This window comes from Lepidochelys kempii, chromosome 8 (assembly GCF_965140285.1).
Source record: "Lepidochelys kempii isolate rLepKem1 chromosome 8, rLepKem1.hap1, whole genome shotgun sequence".
Lineage (NCBI taxonomy): Eukaryota > Metazoa > Chordata > Testudines > Cheloniidae > Lepidochelys > Lepidochelys kempii.
Window position 1 is genome coordinate 70,446,648 of NC_136387.1, and position 14,008 is coordinate 70,460,655.

The 14,008-nt window shown below is 40.1% G+C and overlaps 1 protein-coding gene across 2 annotated transcripts; it reads right to left on the reverse strand.

Annotated features, from left to right (window-relative positions):
• Window positions 1-1,110: 1,110 nt before the first annotated feature.
• On the reverse strand, window positions 1,111-13,745 carry RTCA (RNA 3'-terminal phosphate cyclase). Of its 2 annotated transcripts, XM_073356917.2 has the most exons (11): window positions 13,290-13,745; window positions 12,783-12,883; window positions 11,317-11,460; window positions 9,281-9,404; window positions 8,588-8,646; window positions 6,673-6,814; window positions 5,577-5,701; window positions 4,441-4,499; window positions 3,706-3,800; window positions 2,478-2,582; window positions 1,111-1,701 (listed from the first exon to the last, which is right to left on the reverse strand). In XM_073356917.2, exons 1-11 carry the CDS (start codon window positions 13,332-13,334, stop codon window positions 1,603-1,605), a joined length of 1,098 nt encoding a protein of 365 aa, XP_073213018.1. In that variant the 5' UTR covers window positions 13,335-13,745; the 3' UTR covers window positions 1,111-1,602. The 2 variants fall into 2 exon arrangements, with proteins under 2 accessions (XP_073213018.1, XP_073213020.1); XM_073356919.1 differs by lacking the exon at window positions 13,290-13,745 and having other exon boundaries at window positions 11,317-11,475; window positions 12,783-12,868.
• Between the last annotated feature and the right edge of the window lie 263 nt (window positions 13,746-14,008).

Genomic DNA, 14,008 nt, shown 5'->3' on the forward strand with positions numbered 1-14,008 from the left:
GTCTGGGTTCCAGAAGCCAGGGAAATTAGAGCTAGCGTAATAAATGCCTGGCTCAAATGCACAGCAAACTGATCTAATATGTGACAGGAAGATACCAATAAGATGAAAAGGGAACAATGTTTATAAAATGGTGATCCATCCAGTCTTAATGTGAGGCACTGCATAGTAGGCACCAAAAAAGAAACACGAGCAAATGATCTGTTTCACAGCAATGAAATGGTGTAAGCAATAAAGATTGTGAGGAATGTGTATACTAGAGACACGCTCAAAGTAACACCCATAAATGGAAAAAAAAAATGGAGCGCAGGCTCAGGAGGTTTGGTCATGTAATGCACAGGCCTGACAATATGGGGATAAGATCAAAACTGAAGGAAAACGACAGGCCAACCCAAGAAGACATGTCTTAAGGTACACCTACATTTGCAGTGGTGTGTAGAGTACAGCTAGGGCATTTCCAGCTAGCATAGGTATCAACAGTATAGATGGCATGGCACAGGTTAGCCAAGTACAGTGCCCTATGCACCTGAACCTGAGGGTATATACCCTACATGGCTCTCTGCATGCCTGGTCCATGCCTCCCATGTCTATATGGCTATTTTTGGTGGTGTAGTGTCCTGCTGACTCCATGCAGCCAGAGCCTTTCCTGGCCCCAGTGAAAGAGTCCAGCAGCACAGAAAGGCGCTGGCAGGGGGAGTCAGTGGGGAAAGACTCCAGCAGCTCCCTGCTGTTGGAGACTTTCCCTGCTGCCTCCCCGCTACCAGAGCCTTTCAATGATGTGTGTAGCTACACCTCAGTGAGTGTAGAGGCAGCCTAACTTTCAATGTGGCATATAGTTTCACACACCCATATGTCACTGCTAGCATAGACAAAGTCATAAATGAAGACAGGTTACAGCACTGAAGAGACCACTTTAGAGGGAGACTACTTGTAAGCTGACCCCTTAATGCAAGAAAGATTATGACTTTAAAGCACAGAGTGTCTACGGTCCTTCCTGGATAACTGAAAAGAAGTTCCAGATGGTGTTTGCAAAAACTTAACTCACAGCTAATGAATCTACCTCACTTTAACAACTTGCTGGAGAGATCATAAGCAAAAAATATCCAATTAAAGTACACTGAAATTGCTTTATTTTTTCCATATCAATTTCAGCAAAATGACTACAGAAACAGAATACTTTAGAGACAAAGGTAGATAGTTCATTTCTGTTTATCTGTTTTGTAACATAGATATGTAAAGGATCCCAAATGATAAACCTACATGCTTTAAGGAGAATGGTTGTGTCATTTAAGTAACTTTTAAAAGTTGTAATGGTAGTTATCAACCCTGGTGCATTCATATCCTTAAAGCTACTCAACTGTAGTTTCAACTCTCGCGAACACTTGCATTTTATTCCATTTGTTATCTCATCTGTACTCATTTTGCTGTTAAGAGCCAAGGGAAGGACAGAAAGTGTTCTCAGCATACCAAGAAATCACTACATCATCTCCGAATTTAAATCAAACCTATTATTTATAATAAAGTAACCCCTGTTCCCCACTGTGTAGCATGTCAACTGAAATGTAGTGCAATACATCAGAGATATGTTTTTTCTTTAAAGAAAAACTATAAGCTTGAGTTTATCATCCCCATTCCTTGGCACTCAATAAAGTAGGTATCTTTAGTGGAATCTTCATCTTCTGATTTTGTCACAGTAAATTTAGCCTGCAACCATGAGGACAAAGTATTAGAAAACTTGTAATGAACTTAGAACAGCCCCAGAATACTAGATGTCTAATAATATATTTAGTCAAACAGATGTACATGTTTGTAATTAATTCCACTGAAAATATTTTTAATTAAGGTTGTGAAAGCATCTAACCAATGCCAAGGAATTTAAAATTGAACTCTAAACACACTGTTCTCTATTTTCAGGGGTGTTTGCCAGTAATTAGTAAGAACTGTGGTGTTCTGACCACCTGTATCCCAGCATCAAACTCATTTCACATACACCACAAAAAAGCCATCAGAGGGTGACACTACAAAAGTATACATATTGAGGGCTTGTCTACACGGAAATTTAGTGGGAAACCTGGGAGTTAATGTACAATTCTGGCTGCTAGCAGGGTCCACCCAGTGCCTATGGGCAGGTTTACACTTAAATGGTATAACGCTTCGGTGACAATGCTACCTACACTGATGGGAGGGCTGCTCCTGTCAGCGTAGGTATTCCATCTCCGTGAGAGGCAGCAGCTATGTTGACTGGAGAAGACTTCCTGTCGACACAGCACTGTCCACACAGAACGTTAGGTTGGTATAATGACATTGCTCGGGGCTGTGAATTTTTCACACCCCCAAGCAATGTAGTTGTATCGTAGACCTGGCCTTAGTGTGCAGCAGGCTAGTGTGCTGTAGATTCACGCTCTGGCTTGCTACACACTAAGCCTAAGCCACAGGGTGAATGCCCATTGACAGTACTCTTCTCCATTTTCTGGACTCACCTTTGTTAGCTGTTCAGCAAAATGTATAGCTGTTTGAGTATGAAGCGTAATTGGTCCACTTTTCACTCTAGATACCCCATTGGCTAATGCCATGAAAATGATCAGCTTAAGAAGAAAAAAAATATAATTAGTTTTTAAACCATTACTACAGCTCCATAACACTGCTCCATGAAAGAGTCAGAGCAGCACACAAGTGAACTGAAAACAAGTAGGTTTGCTTCTTCAATGTATATTATAGAGTGGCAACAGCCATTCCAGAGTTAAGTTTATAATGGTAACGCAGTTGCAATCTTGATTCTGGCCCCCTTGCTAAAATCCACACCAAAAAAATTACATCTGACTTCAGATTGATAGGTTACACCTGGGGCTGAGCAGAACATTGGAAATGGACGTTTCTGAATGAGGACACACTCAAAGAGGTATTCACCACATATGTAGTAGTTTGACTTGAATTAGAAACACTACTCTGGCACCCGGGCCTGGTGCTAAATGTAGTGTAGTAGGAGAAAGCTGAAGGGTTCTTCATTCCCCAGGTCTCCTGCATGGAGCCAGGTAAGCAAGATGGAGAAGAATGTCCCCTCAGTATGTTCTCCCCTGCTTTCACCTAGTCACCTCCTAAGACACTTTGGAATGCAGCCCTACTCTTGCAGACCTTAGGTCTGTTGTGTAGAAAGGATCTAGAGAGAGTGGATGTGGGGAGGTGGGGGGAGGGAATTCCCAGCCTCTTCCTCTGGATTTATTGAGGTCTGCAGGAAGAGGAAACATCAAATGAGTCAGAGGAAGCTAGTTGACACCCGTCCTTGAGCCTCAGAAGCCTTTCCAGTTGTCATATGTGTTTCCCCATAAGCCTTAAGTGGCTTGTTTAAACTTCCTAACAAGTCCATTTTGGCTTATCAGGGGTGGGTTGCTATTTCTACTCATGCTGTGAGGTCCCCTCCATGGAGCCTTCTAACACTTACGGGGTGAGAACCAGAAAAGGCTGTTTACTAGCCCCTCCCCTATGACTTCAGGGTGACTGGATTTGGGAGACCTCTGAACACCTCCTATAGTTATGGGTGTAGTGGCTATTTGAATGTAACTCTGTGGCTTGTTGTAGAAATGCAATCTTAACTCTGAAATTCAAGGCGCTTTTTTTTCTCTCTTGATGTACATTCAATACACAGTCAAACAGCTTGCTGTGTACTTGCTGCCTTAGCTCCATCTTGAAGTCAGTATATGGGATTCTTACCTGGTCTTGCAGATAGTCATCCACTGCTCCCCCATGCCTAAGGTTTCCAAGCAGCATCTCTGCAGCTTCAATTCCAACCCTGTCAGAATTCTTACCTGAGGAGAGAGTTCAGGAGGATTAAGAAGCTCCAGAACATTTATAATATTTATTCACTGTAGCATGTGAAAAAAACAGGAAATAGAAGGCAGTTAATTGCACCTTTATTGCCATACACTTGTCTCAAATGTGCACTTGTCACGCTCTGAGGACTGTGATCTATCATCCCACTAGTGCATCTGGATAAGTATGGTACATACTTCCTCAGCATTGGGAAGAGTCTAGGCCCCCTTACACTTTGAGAAGCAGCTTTAGCCAAATAAGATACCAATTAAAATCAAATTCACTCCACCTTTAATATATATACTCTGCTATATATACTACTGGACAAATCCTACATCAGATGAATTGGGGTGGAGTGTGTATGTTTTAATAATCCAGAAGTCTTCCCAAATCAGTGATCTCTAACAATCCATTAAAATAAGTGGGTAAGTTCACAACTTCTTTGATTGATTCACCATGCTGCAGAAAAAACATGGATGTAAAGACTGTATTTTTTTTAAACGAAAGTTTTAAGATTCTATAAAGCAAAACTAAAATCCATGAATGTCTGTTGCCCCAGGTTACTAACAATATGGGTTTAATATCCAGTAGGAAACTAAATGCACAAAACATGGATATACTTTACGCAACTCTCACCTCTTTTACCAAGTGATGATCCAGCAAACAGACAACCTGTTGAAGTCTCTGCAACAATACTAAACAGAAGAATTAAGCAAATTACCAGATAGCAATTAGGCATTTATCTGCAACCACAGCACACTGAGTTATGATATCAAGATAAGAATGGTTGGTATGATCAGTACTTGAGTCCCAGATCAATTCCTATTAAAGTCAATGGAAAATTACACTTTGGCTTACAGGGCTGATCTCACTAACTGGATGGAAAATGTCCAAGAAAAAACACACTGGTGGGGTAAGAGGTTCATTGCTAACTCAGCAGATGGTACTCCTCTGAGTGAGCACCAACTGACAGCCCTGATGTAATGCTAGAGGATACCAGGCTGAAAGAGGTGTCATGTCAGAAAAGCACAGTCATGTGCATAGAAAATACACAAATTCAGCATTGAAGGTTATATAATTTTAAAAAGCTAGAGAATCCAGATGTAATATCCTCATAGTAAAAAATTACCCACACTGCACATACTTTATATATTTAGGTATAGCTAATGACCTAACCAGTAACTGTATTATGAATGTGTTGTCTTTAAATATGTACATTACATGTGGCTTTAATATAGTTTTTTGTACTTCAATTCCTTTAAAAAAAGAGATCTGCAAAGGAAATAACATTTGTTCCTTGTTTTGCTTCTCTGTGATATGAAACAGGCCTGCATTTATTCCAAACACACAAAATTTCTCCTGCTTTTAAATGAGAAATACCAGGTCCTGAGTACTCTGTTTTCGCTAGAGAACTACTGAGATTATAATATTACAAAACTAAAAATCCCTCCCTCTCTCTCAAGTATTCAGGCTTCAGTCAGATGCTTAAAAACAAAGTTTTAGTTTGTTTTTGTTAACATGTATTTAATTCAAACTACTGACAAATTCGTAGCAGAAGATTTAAACACACCAACCTCTCCTGGCAAAGATGAAATAAAAGTGTAAATTTCTTGGCTTATTACAAAGTGCCCTAATTACTATTCATAATAAAAAGGAAAGGGATATTGCTTTCTTTTGTTTACTACCTCTCTCAGTCACAGAAGGATCATTACCATAGTCTCAACTAATAACACAGTAAGATAAGTAAATAGGAGGTTTGTATCTTGTCTCACATTATTCCACTTCCAGTTCCAAAGGCTTGATTATCAGGTTCTCGAACAGGCTGAATATTAACGTAAAGATCCCTGATTTCTTTTCTGATGCATCTCACTGCTGCTGATGCCATGTCTTTTGCTAGCTAGAGTGGTAAAACAAAAAGGAACCAGGTACAGTAGTTAAAATAAATGATCTAACATTTTCCCTATATACTTAACCATATGAATGCATTTTTGAATAATATTCTTCCAAGCTATAAGCAGACTAGCTTTTAAAATGAATGTACCTTATGTATTATTTTAAACTACTGCAAACTGTAAGCTGACATCTCACTTATCCTCCTTCCCCTCAGTATGCAGTTTTCCTACAAAGTTTAGGTAAAATTCAGTCCTGGGCCAATGACAGAGTTTAAAGCTGCACATAAAAACTTCTGTACCAATAGAAATTCAGGATATCCCCCCATTCTACAAGATAAGGATTTTATATCTAGTCCTGATAAAGCTTGAGATATCTGATCTTAAAAATCAGAACATTTTATGTAGCGGAGAGCTATTTTAGGTCACAGTTACAAGCTCTTTGGGACAGAGACTTTAAATACCTCAGTGTTTGGAAAGCTCATAGCACATTTTCATAGGTTCTTAGATTTTAAGGCCAGAAAGGCCATTAGGTTCATTTAGCCTGACCTCCTGTATAATACAGGGCAGACAATTTCAACCAGAGATTTCTGCATCAAAGCCATCACTTCTGGTTGAGCTAAAGCCTATCTTTTAGAAAGATATCCAATCTTGAATCTCTGTTAAGGGCTTCCGAATGGTTACAACAAGGATAATGTTCTCTCCTACCATTCAGGGTGCTACCATAATCTATATAATAATACTATATTTTAGAATTCTCAAAATTTGTATTTATTATAATGTTCCTTTCCTTGGAAGGTCTGTACAGTTGGATTCATTGTACTATGGTTGCCCGGGTTTACAGGTAGAGAACTATAGAAAAAAAAGTACCAATAAATTTATAGAACTACTTTATAAAGATTGCATAATAGACAAATAATTGTATAATATTTATTTACATAAAATTACATCCCCTTACTTGAATATTATAGGTACTCACTTTAATGGGCAAGGCTCCAGCAACAAATGCTCTTCCATGTATCTTTGTCACAGTGCCACGTTCAGTTAAGTTTATTGGGCTTAACTGTTTGACTGGTGTCATTCGGACTATCACTTCACCACCGCCTTGTGGGTAGTAGCCCCTATTAAAAATGGCAATCAGATATGGTTAAATGTAAAGAAAAGGGATGCATGACATTACAAATTAAATTATTCCTATAAACAAGAAAATTAAACATGGATTTAGCTTATTTGTTTGCTAGTACATGTCTTATCCTTAACATGCTATTTTAGACAGATCAAGTGGCTTAGAAATTTGTGATATGTGCCATAGAATGAGTACAAAAAATAAAAACATAGCATTACCCTCAACGTGCATAGAATGAACCTAATTAATTGCACAAATCTTATTAACAGGTAGATTTTAATCACTGATTTTAATCATTATTTAAATCAGCAAGCAGGAAACCTTGATTTAAATAATCAATTTTAATTGTGTTTTGCCTGTGTACTTGTTATTTTCCTAAAGAAAGGATGATTCTTATTAGTTGGTAATCATTAAAACATATTTTCAACTAAACATGTCCTTTATATTAAATTTGGTGCTTCTTTTTGCTAACCAGGACACATTTTATCTATTTAAGCATTATACAGCTTAATTTATAACAATTAAGAACCTGAATAAATGTATTTTCATTATTTTAGAAAATGATGAATGATGCAATTCTTATTCACCAGATGAAGATTAATTATTTTTACTTGTGATTATTTTGTGTCAAGCTCTATTTGGGTGGAAATTCAATTAAAAATGCACAAAACACCTTTATTTTTTATTCAATAAAACTATCTTAAACATGGTGGATACATAAACTTTTGATAAACTTTTTTTCTAATCAAAACGGGCTTTGCATTTAAAAGTAACTGATTTTATTAAACAAATGAAGCATTATATGTTTGTTGTTTGTCACCATCTCCTGCAAGATTTTAGAACTAGTAGATCTCATCCTCTTAGAGCTAGTTTTTTATTCATAGACTGGAAGAAGAAAATAATCTTTCCTGCTTTTTCAGCTCCCAATTGGTTTCTTAATTTTGACTAAAATAGTTTATTCAGCTAGTTTAGTTCAATGACTGAGGTAAAGAAAATATTCTCTCTGCACCTGCAGAAGAGGCGCCACAGTTGTCAAAAGCTAATTTAGTACTTTAACGGACTACGATTCCAGGTGCTTAGCCAGTGCCTTCCACTAGTTCAGTGGTTTGCCTTTCTTTAAAACTTGGCAGCGAGCAAATACTACTTATTATTTTTTTTGTATTTAATGTAAATAAAATTAAGATTATAATAAATTTAGGACTTATAAATTGTCATTTTTTTAATTTTAAATAGTTTTAAAAAATAAACCTGCAAAAAAAAATCTAATTTAAATTAAAAATCCATTTTTTAATTTTTTAATCATCAATTTTTATCCACCCTGCTGATTAGCGTAGTCCATGTCTTATTCCTCTTTTCTCACACCCTACTGTTTGTTGTTCTCATCTGTTGAGCCATGTCTAAAAACAGGCAGTAAGCTCCTTGTTGTAAAGACTAAGTGGCTAGCATGGTAAGCACTATTATAAGAAATTAAAATAATACTTTGCACTTAAATAGCATTGTCATTTAATGTTCTCGAAGCAATTTACAAACATTAATTAAGCCACTCAACAACCATGAGTAGATATATCTTAACCTCTTTTCATAGGTTGGTAAACTACAGGCCTTTAGCAGGTCTGATACAACTTTCACTGAAGTCAAAAGAAAAACTCCTTTTGTCTTCAGTGGACAAAATGGGGCTGGAAAGCACTCTAACATAAAGGACGCACATTCCACTTAGAGACCGGCCCCCAGCACAAAGTATTTCAAAAGCCATGACGGTATAACTTACCTCCTTTTTATGTCACAGTCAAAGGTCAAATTGAACTTTTCAATTATTGGTTTAAAGACCTGAGGAGTAAGCATACTTTAAAAATGCAGAACTATTTTGTGTTTAACACATCCTACCCTACCATTCATTTCCCCGAGAGAAAAATATATATGTACACTGGTCTACTGTGAAGATCTCAAAATACATTATAAAAAATATTCAGTGTCATGGAGAATCAATTAGATCAGGATCTCCACATTTTATTCTGCAGACCATTTTGTAAGAGAGATTCTCCTATGGACCTGCTCCCCTCCTTCCCTATTAATACTTAGCATTTCTAGAGCAAAGAGACTTTTAATTCAAATTATCTTTAGCAACTAAAAATAAAAAGAAAAGAAATAGACAAGTAGAGGCAGACTTCTTTGCATTTCAAGGAATGATGTGAGGCATTTGATGCCCTTTAAACATACAGTATGGAAATATTGTACTATTAATATATCAAACATTATTTTTCACTTGGCTATTTTAGCATTTAAATAGAAAGGAGGTTATTCTATTTTATTTCATATTTGAAACAGCAAAAAAAGAAAAAAATGGCTTTGATTACTCTACAATTACCACTGATGATAATAAAGCAGCAATAGGAACATACAGAAGTACACAAGTTACTTTTGCACCTGAAAGATTTAGCAACTCAAAAAAGCTGATCCCTACCAACACTGTGTAGTCTATCTGTGGAGCCATCTCAGCATTTGTCCCACCTTTTAAACGAAGTTCTGAAGGGGAAGCAGCAAACAGCACACATGGCATTGCTACCTGCATCAGGAGGCACACACTCCTAAAATGGAATGGGAAAACACTCAAAGGTAATGCAGGCATAATCCACTTAAACCAGTAAATATCAGTCAGCAAGTGAAGTTTCAAGAGCATTTTACATATGATGTAAGCTGGACTATTTCAGTCTGAAGATAATAATTTGTGAACATAAGAAAGGCCATACTAGGTCAGACCAAAGTATACGGTCCTCTGACAGTGGCCACTGGCAGGTGCCCCAAAGGGAATGAACAGACAGGTTATCATCAAGTGATCCATGCCCCGTCACCCAATCCCAGCTTCTGGCAAACAGAGGCTAGGGACACCATTGCTGTCCATCCTGGCTAATAGATTCATGGAGGATAGGTCCATCAATGGCTATCTAGCTTCCTTTTGAACCCCGTTATAGTATTTGCCTTCACAACACCCTCTGGCAAGGAGTTCCACAGGTTGACAGTGCATTGCGGGGAAAAAATACTTTCTTGAGCTTGTTTTAAACCTGCTATCTATTAATTTCATTTGGTGACCCCTTATTCTTGTATTATGAGAAGGAGTAAATAACACTTCCTTATTTACTTTCTCTATACCAGTCATGATTTTATAGATCTCTATCATATCTCCCCTTAGTTGCCTCTTTTCCAAGCTGAAAAGTCCCAGTCTTATTAAACTCTCCTCATATGGAAACCGTTCTATACCCCTAATCATTTTTGTTGCCATTTTCTGAACCTTTTCCAATTCCAATATATCTTTTTTGAGATGGGGTGACCACATCTATATGCAGTATTCAAGGTATGGGCGTACCATGGATTTATATAGAGGCAATATGATATTTTCTGTCTTATTATCTATCCCTTTCTTGAGGATTCCCAACGTTCTGTTTGCTTTTTTGACTCCCGCTGCACATTGAGTGGATGATTTCAGAAAACTATCCACAATGACTCCAAGATCTCTTTCTTGAGTGGTAACAGCTAATTTAGACCCAATCATTGTATATGAAAAGTTATGAGTATGTTTTCCAATGTGGATTACTTTGCATTTATCAACATTAAATTTCATGTGCCATTTTGTTGCCCAGTCACCCAGTTTTGTGACATCCTTTTGTAGCTCTTCGCAGTCTGCCTGGGACTTAACTATCTTGAGTAGATTTGCATCATCTGCAAATTTTGCCACCTCACTGTTTACTCCTTTTTCCAGATCGTTTATGAATATGTTAAATAGGATTGGGCCCAGTACAGATCCATGGGGGACACCACTGTTTACCTCTCTCCAGTCTGAAAACTGGACCATTTATTCCTACCCTTTGTTTCCTATCTTTTAACCAGTTACCAATCCATGAGAGAACCTTCCCTCTTATCCCATGACTGCGTATTTTGCTTAAGAGCCTTTGGTGAGGGACCTTGTCAAAGGCTTTCTGAAAATCTAAATACACTATATCCACTGGATCTCCTTTGTCCACATGCTTGCTGACCCCCTCAAAGAATTCTCTAGTAGATTGGTGAGGCATGATTTCCCTTTACAAAAACCATGTTGACTATTTCCCAACAATTTATGTTCACATCTGTGTGTCTGACAAAAAGTGAAATGACATTAGACATTCCTCTAACATATATTACTCTTCCAAAATCCTAATAAGTACCTTTTTGTCATTGAGGTTTCTTTACAAGCCTAAAAATAAAGATTTTTCCCTAAGATTTTTGTTTTATCTTTGATCAATCAGTTTTGCATACACTCTCATTTGAGGGGGAAATTAATATAGGTTTCTTGTTGATTTCCCTTGTACATCTAGATTACTAATAGCATGGATTAAGGAGTCAGTTATCAATCCTCAGCATGAATTTCTTTGTTTCTTCTCATTTTTGCCATAACCTAAAAACTACTGAAGAATAGTTAAAACTAGCTATTACATCAGTTAACAGTAGGCATTACAACACACATACCCTGCTGTTTTGGTATCCGCTATGTGGGTTCCACCTTTGATCTTCCCAGGAGTGAAGGTTATTTCTGTTGAACCGATATCTCCACCATCCAGCTGCCCATCACATAAATCTCGAATCATCTCTAGTCCAGACAGATGTTGAGGCCTTCAAGTCATAATACTATATTAAGACATACATCAGACTGCCTACTCAATCACATTACATTACAGAACTATTACACATTTAGTAATAGTATAACAATTGCAAGCTTCAGCCCAAACCAAGCTTGTTAAAGCTTGAGCCAAATGCCGTGGGAAAGATGATGACCCCCCATTCCAGTCCGCTATATTGAGCCAGATAGGAGAATTGGCAGAGAATCAGGGGCAGTCACTTGACTTAAGCGCATCTCAAAGTCAGGTGCACAGCATGGTGATGAGAGCTCTCCTGGAGTACCTGTCCTGATAGCTCCTGCTGTGCATACATTCACTTTCCTATTTGTGGGGGTCTTCCACAAAGCAAGAAGAGAGAAAAACATTGGGGAAATAAAATAGGAAAACATGGTCAAAACTTTTTTTTGAAGTGTGCAAGGGTACTCAAAGGCAGATCAAGTCAATTTCACCAAAATGATTTTGGTTCATTTTGGTGAAGCTGACTAGTTTCAAATGGACACTGTCAACTTAAACATGAAACTTTAAAAAGTTTTATGAAGTATTTAAGAAGTTCATGCACACTTCTTCAGATGCATGAAGCACATGAACAGGTTAGGACTTCAGAGTTTCTGGATTTCAATCTTGGATCCTTTCCTGACACAATAGCCTTTTACTAAAAATCTCTTACTATTGCAGTGACACTAGTGTAGCTCCACTACAGTGAAGAGGAATACTAGTATCTGGTGGCATTTTTATTATTGGTTTCAGAGTAGCAGCCATGTTAGTCTGTATTCGCAAAAACAAAAGGAGTACTAGTTAGTCTCTAAGGTGCCACTAGTACTCCTTTTATTTTTATTATTGTGCTCTCAAAACCCTGATATAGGTAGGGTAAGGCAATGTGGTGGTAAAAATACCCGTGCCCCGACTTACATTAGCATTGCCAGGTTTCAGAGTAGCAGCCGTGTTAGTCTGTATTCGCAAAAAGAAAAGGAGTACTTGTGGCACCTTAGAGACTAACCAATTTATTTGAGCATGAGCTTGCGTGAGCCCGGCCGTGTAGCTCACGCAAGCTCATGCTCAAATAAATTGGTTAGTCTCTAAGGTGCCACAAGTACTCCTTTTCTATTAGCATTGCCACCACTGCTACCTGTGCTGGAGTTTCATTCAGTCACAGCAACACAGAAGGACTGTGAGCAAAGGGTCAGTGTAAACACAGCCAATGCCAGGAGTGTTGAGTGGGATGCTCTCCTGCCTCCCACTCACAATTTCAGGCATGTTTTTTCCTCAACATGTTTTAATGGAAAATCTCCCAGTTCTAGGTCACTGGGGGAAGCTTACCTGAGGCCAGGCTGGCTCCTCCCAGCTCGGATCCTCCGCACTCGCAGGGGAAGCCCCAGCAGGCAGCTTAAAGCCGTGGAGACTCGCAAGATCTGGCCACCCTGCAAGGGGGAGACGGGGGTCAGCTGCCCCACGGAGGGCAGGGATGGCTGGGCCAGGAGTCTACCTCCCCTCACTCCTCCAAGCCCCTAAAGCCGGGCTAACCACCCCCCCCCCCCTTTCCCATCAGGGCCCTAAAACCCAATTCCTTCTCCACCTCCATCCCCAGCCAGGGACGGGAGCCAAGCCAGGATTCCTCCCCCCTCCAGCACACACTGAATCCCCAAGGCGCAGCCCGGCTGTTTCCGGGAGCCCGCAAGGACCAGCCCCCATAGCCCGGAGCCCAGCCGGCCATTCATTCACCCGCTACCCTGCTTCTGCGGGAGCCAGGCCGAGCCAGGCTCGCCGCGGGGCCCCCGGCAGCCCATCCCACCGGGCCGATCCACAGGGCCCGGTCCTTGTACTCACCCCCTCCATGACCCCGCCATCTATCTCCACCCTGTCCCCGTCCATGGGCGACAGGAAGCCGCGGCGCCTCCCCGAGAAGGAACGGGCGAGACTATGCGGAGTTGGCTGGGCTCTGCAGACAGCCAGGCCCCGGCGGAACAGGCTCCTTAGGCCGGGCACAGTGCAGGGAGGGAGGGAGCTGGAGCCGGTAACACGTGGCTGGGGAGAGTCAGGACGCAGCAGCCGGGCTCTGAGCTAGCGGCGGAGGCTGCCTCCAGCGCTGAAATGCCACAGGCTGCCTGGCAGCTGCAGAGCGAGCGGGGCCCCCTCCCGACTGCGGCTGCTAGGGGCAACTTAGCTGCGAGGAGCAGCTCGGAGAGCCGATAGGCAGAGAAGTTTTGGGGGGGCTGGTGAGGAAAAGTGCCTAGATCTTGGCCCCACTCCTGCCGCGGCCTGAGCACCCCCGGCCCTCTCTGAAGTCAGCGAGAACTGAGAGCACTTCCCTTTGTTTACATTTCCGCTTTGTCAGCATATTTTGACTGTGCTTCCTTATTGACTATTCCATCGTACTCCAAAGTGAGTATTCCTTGATGTGTGAAGAATGTAGAGCACAGAGAATAAAATCAGCCCCGGCCTGAGGCCCCAAAAACTCATGATAAAGAAGCCGGGCTTCTAACAGCTTAAAATAGCTGTTTGCTATAACTGTCTGGAAGCTGGCTTATGTTTCACGAGTATGTTAG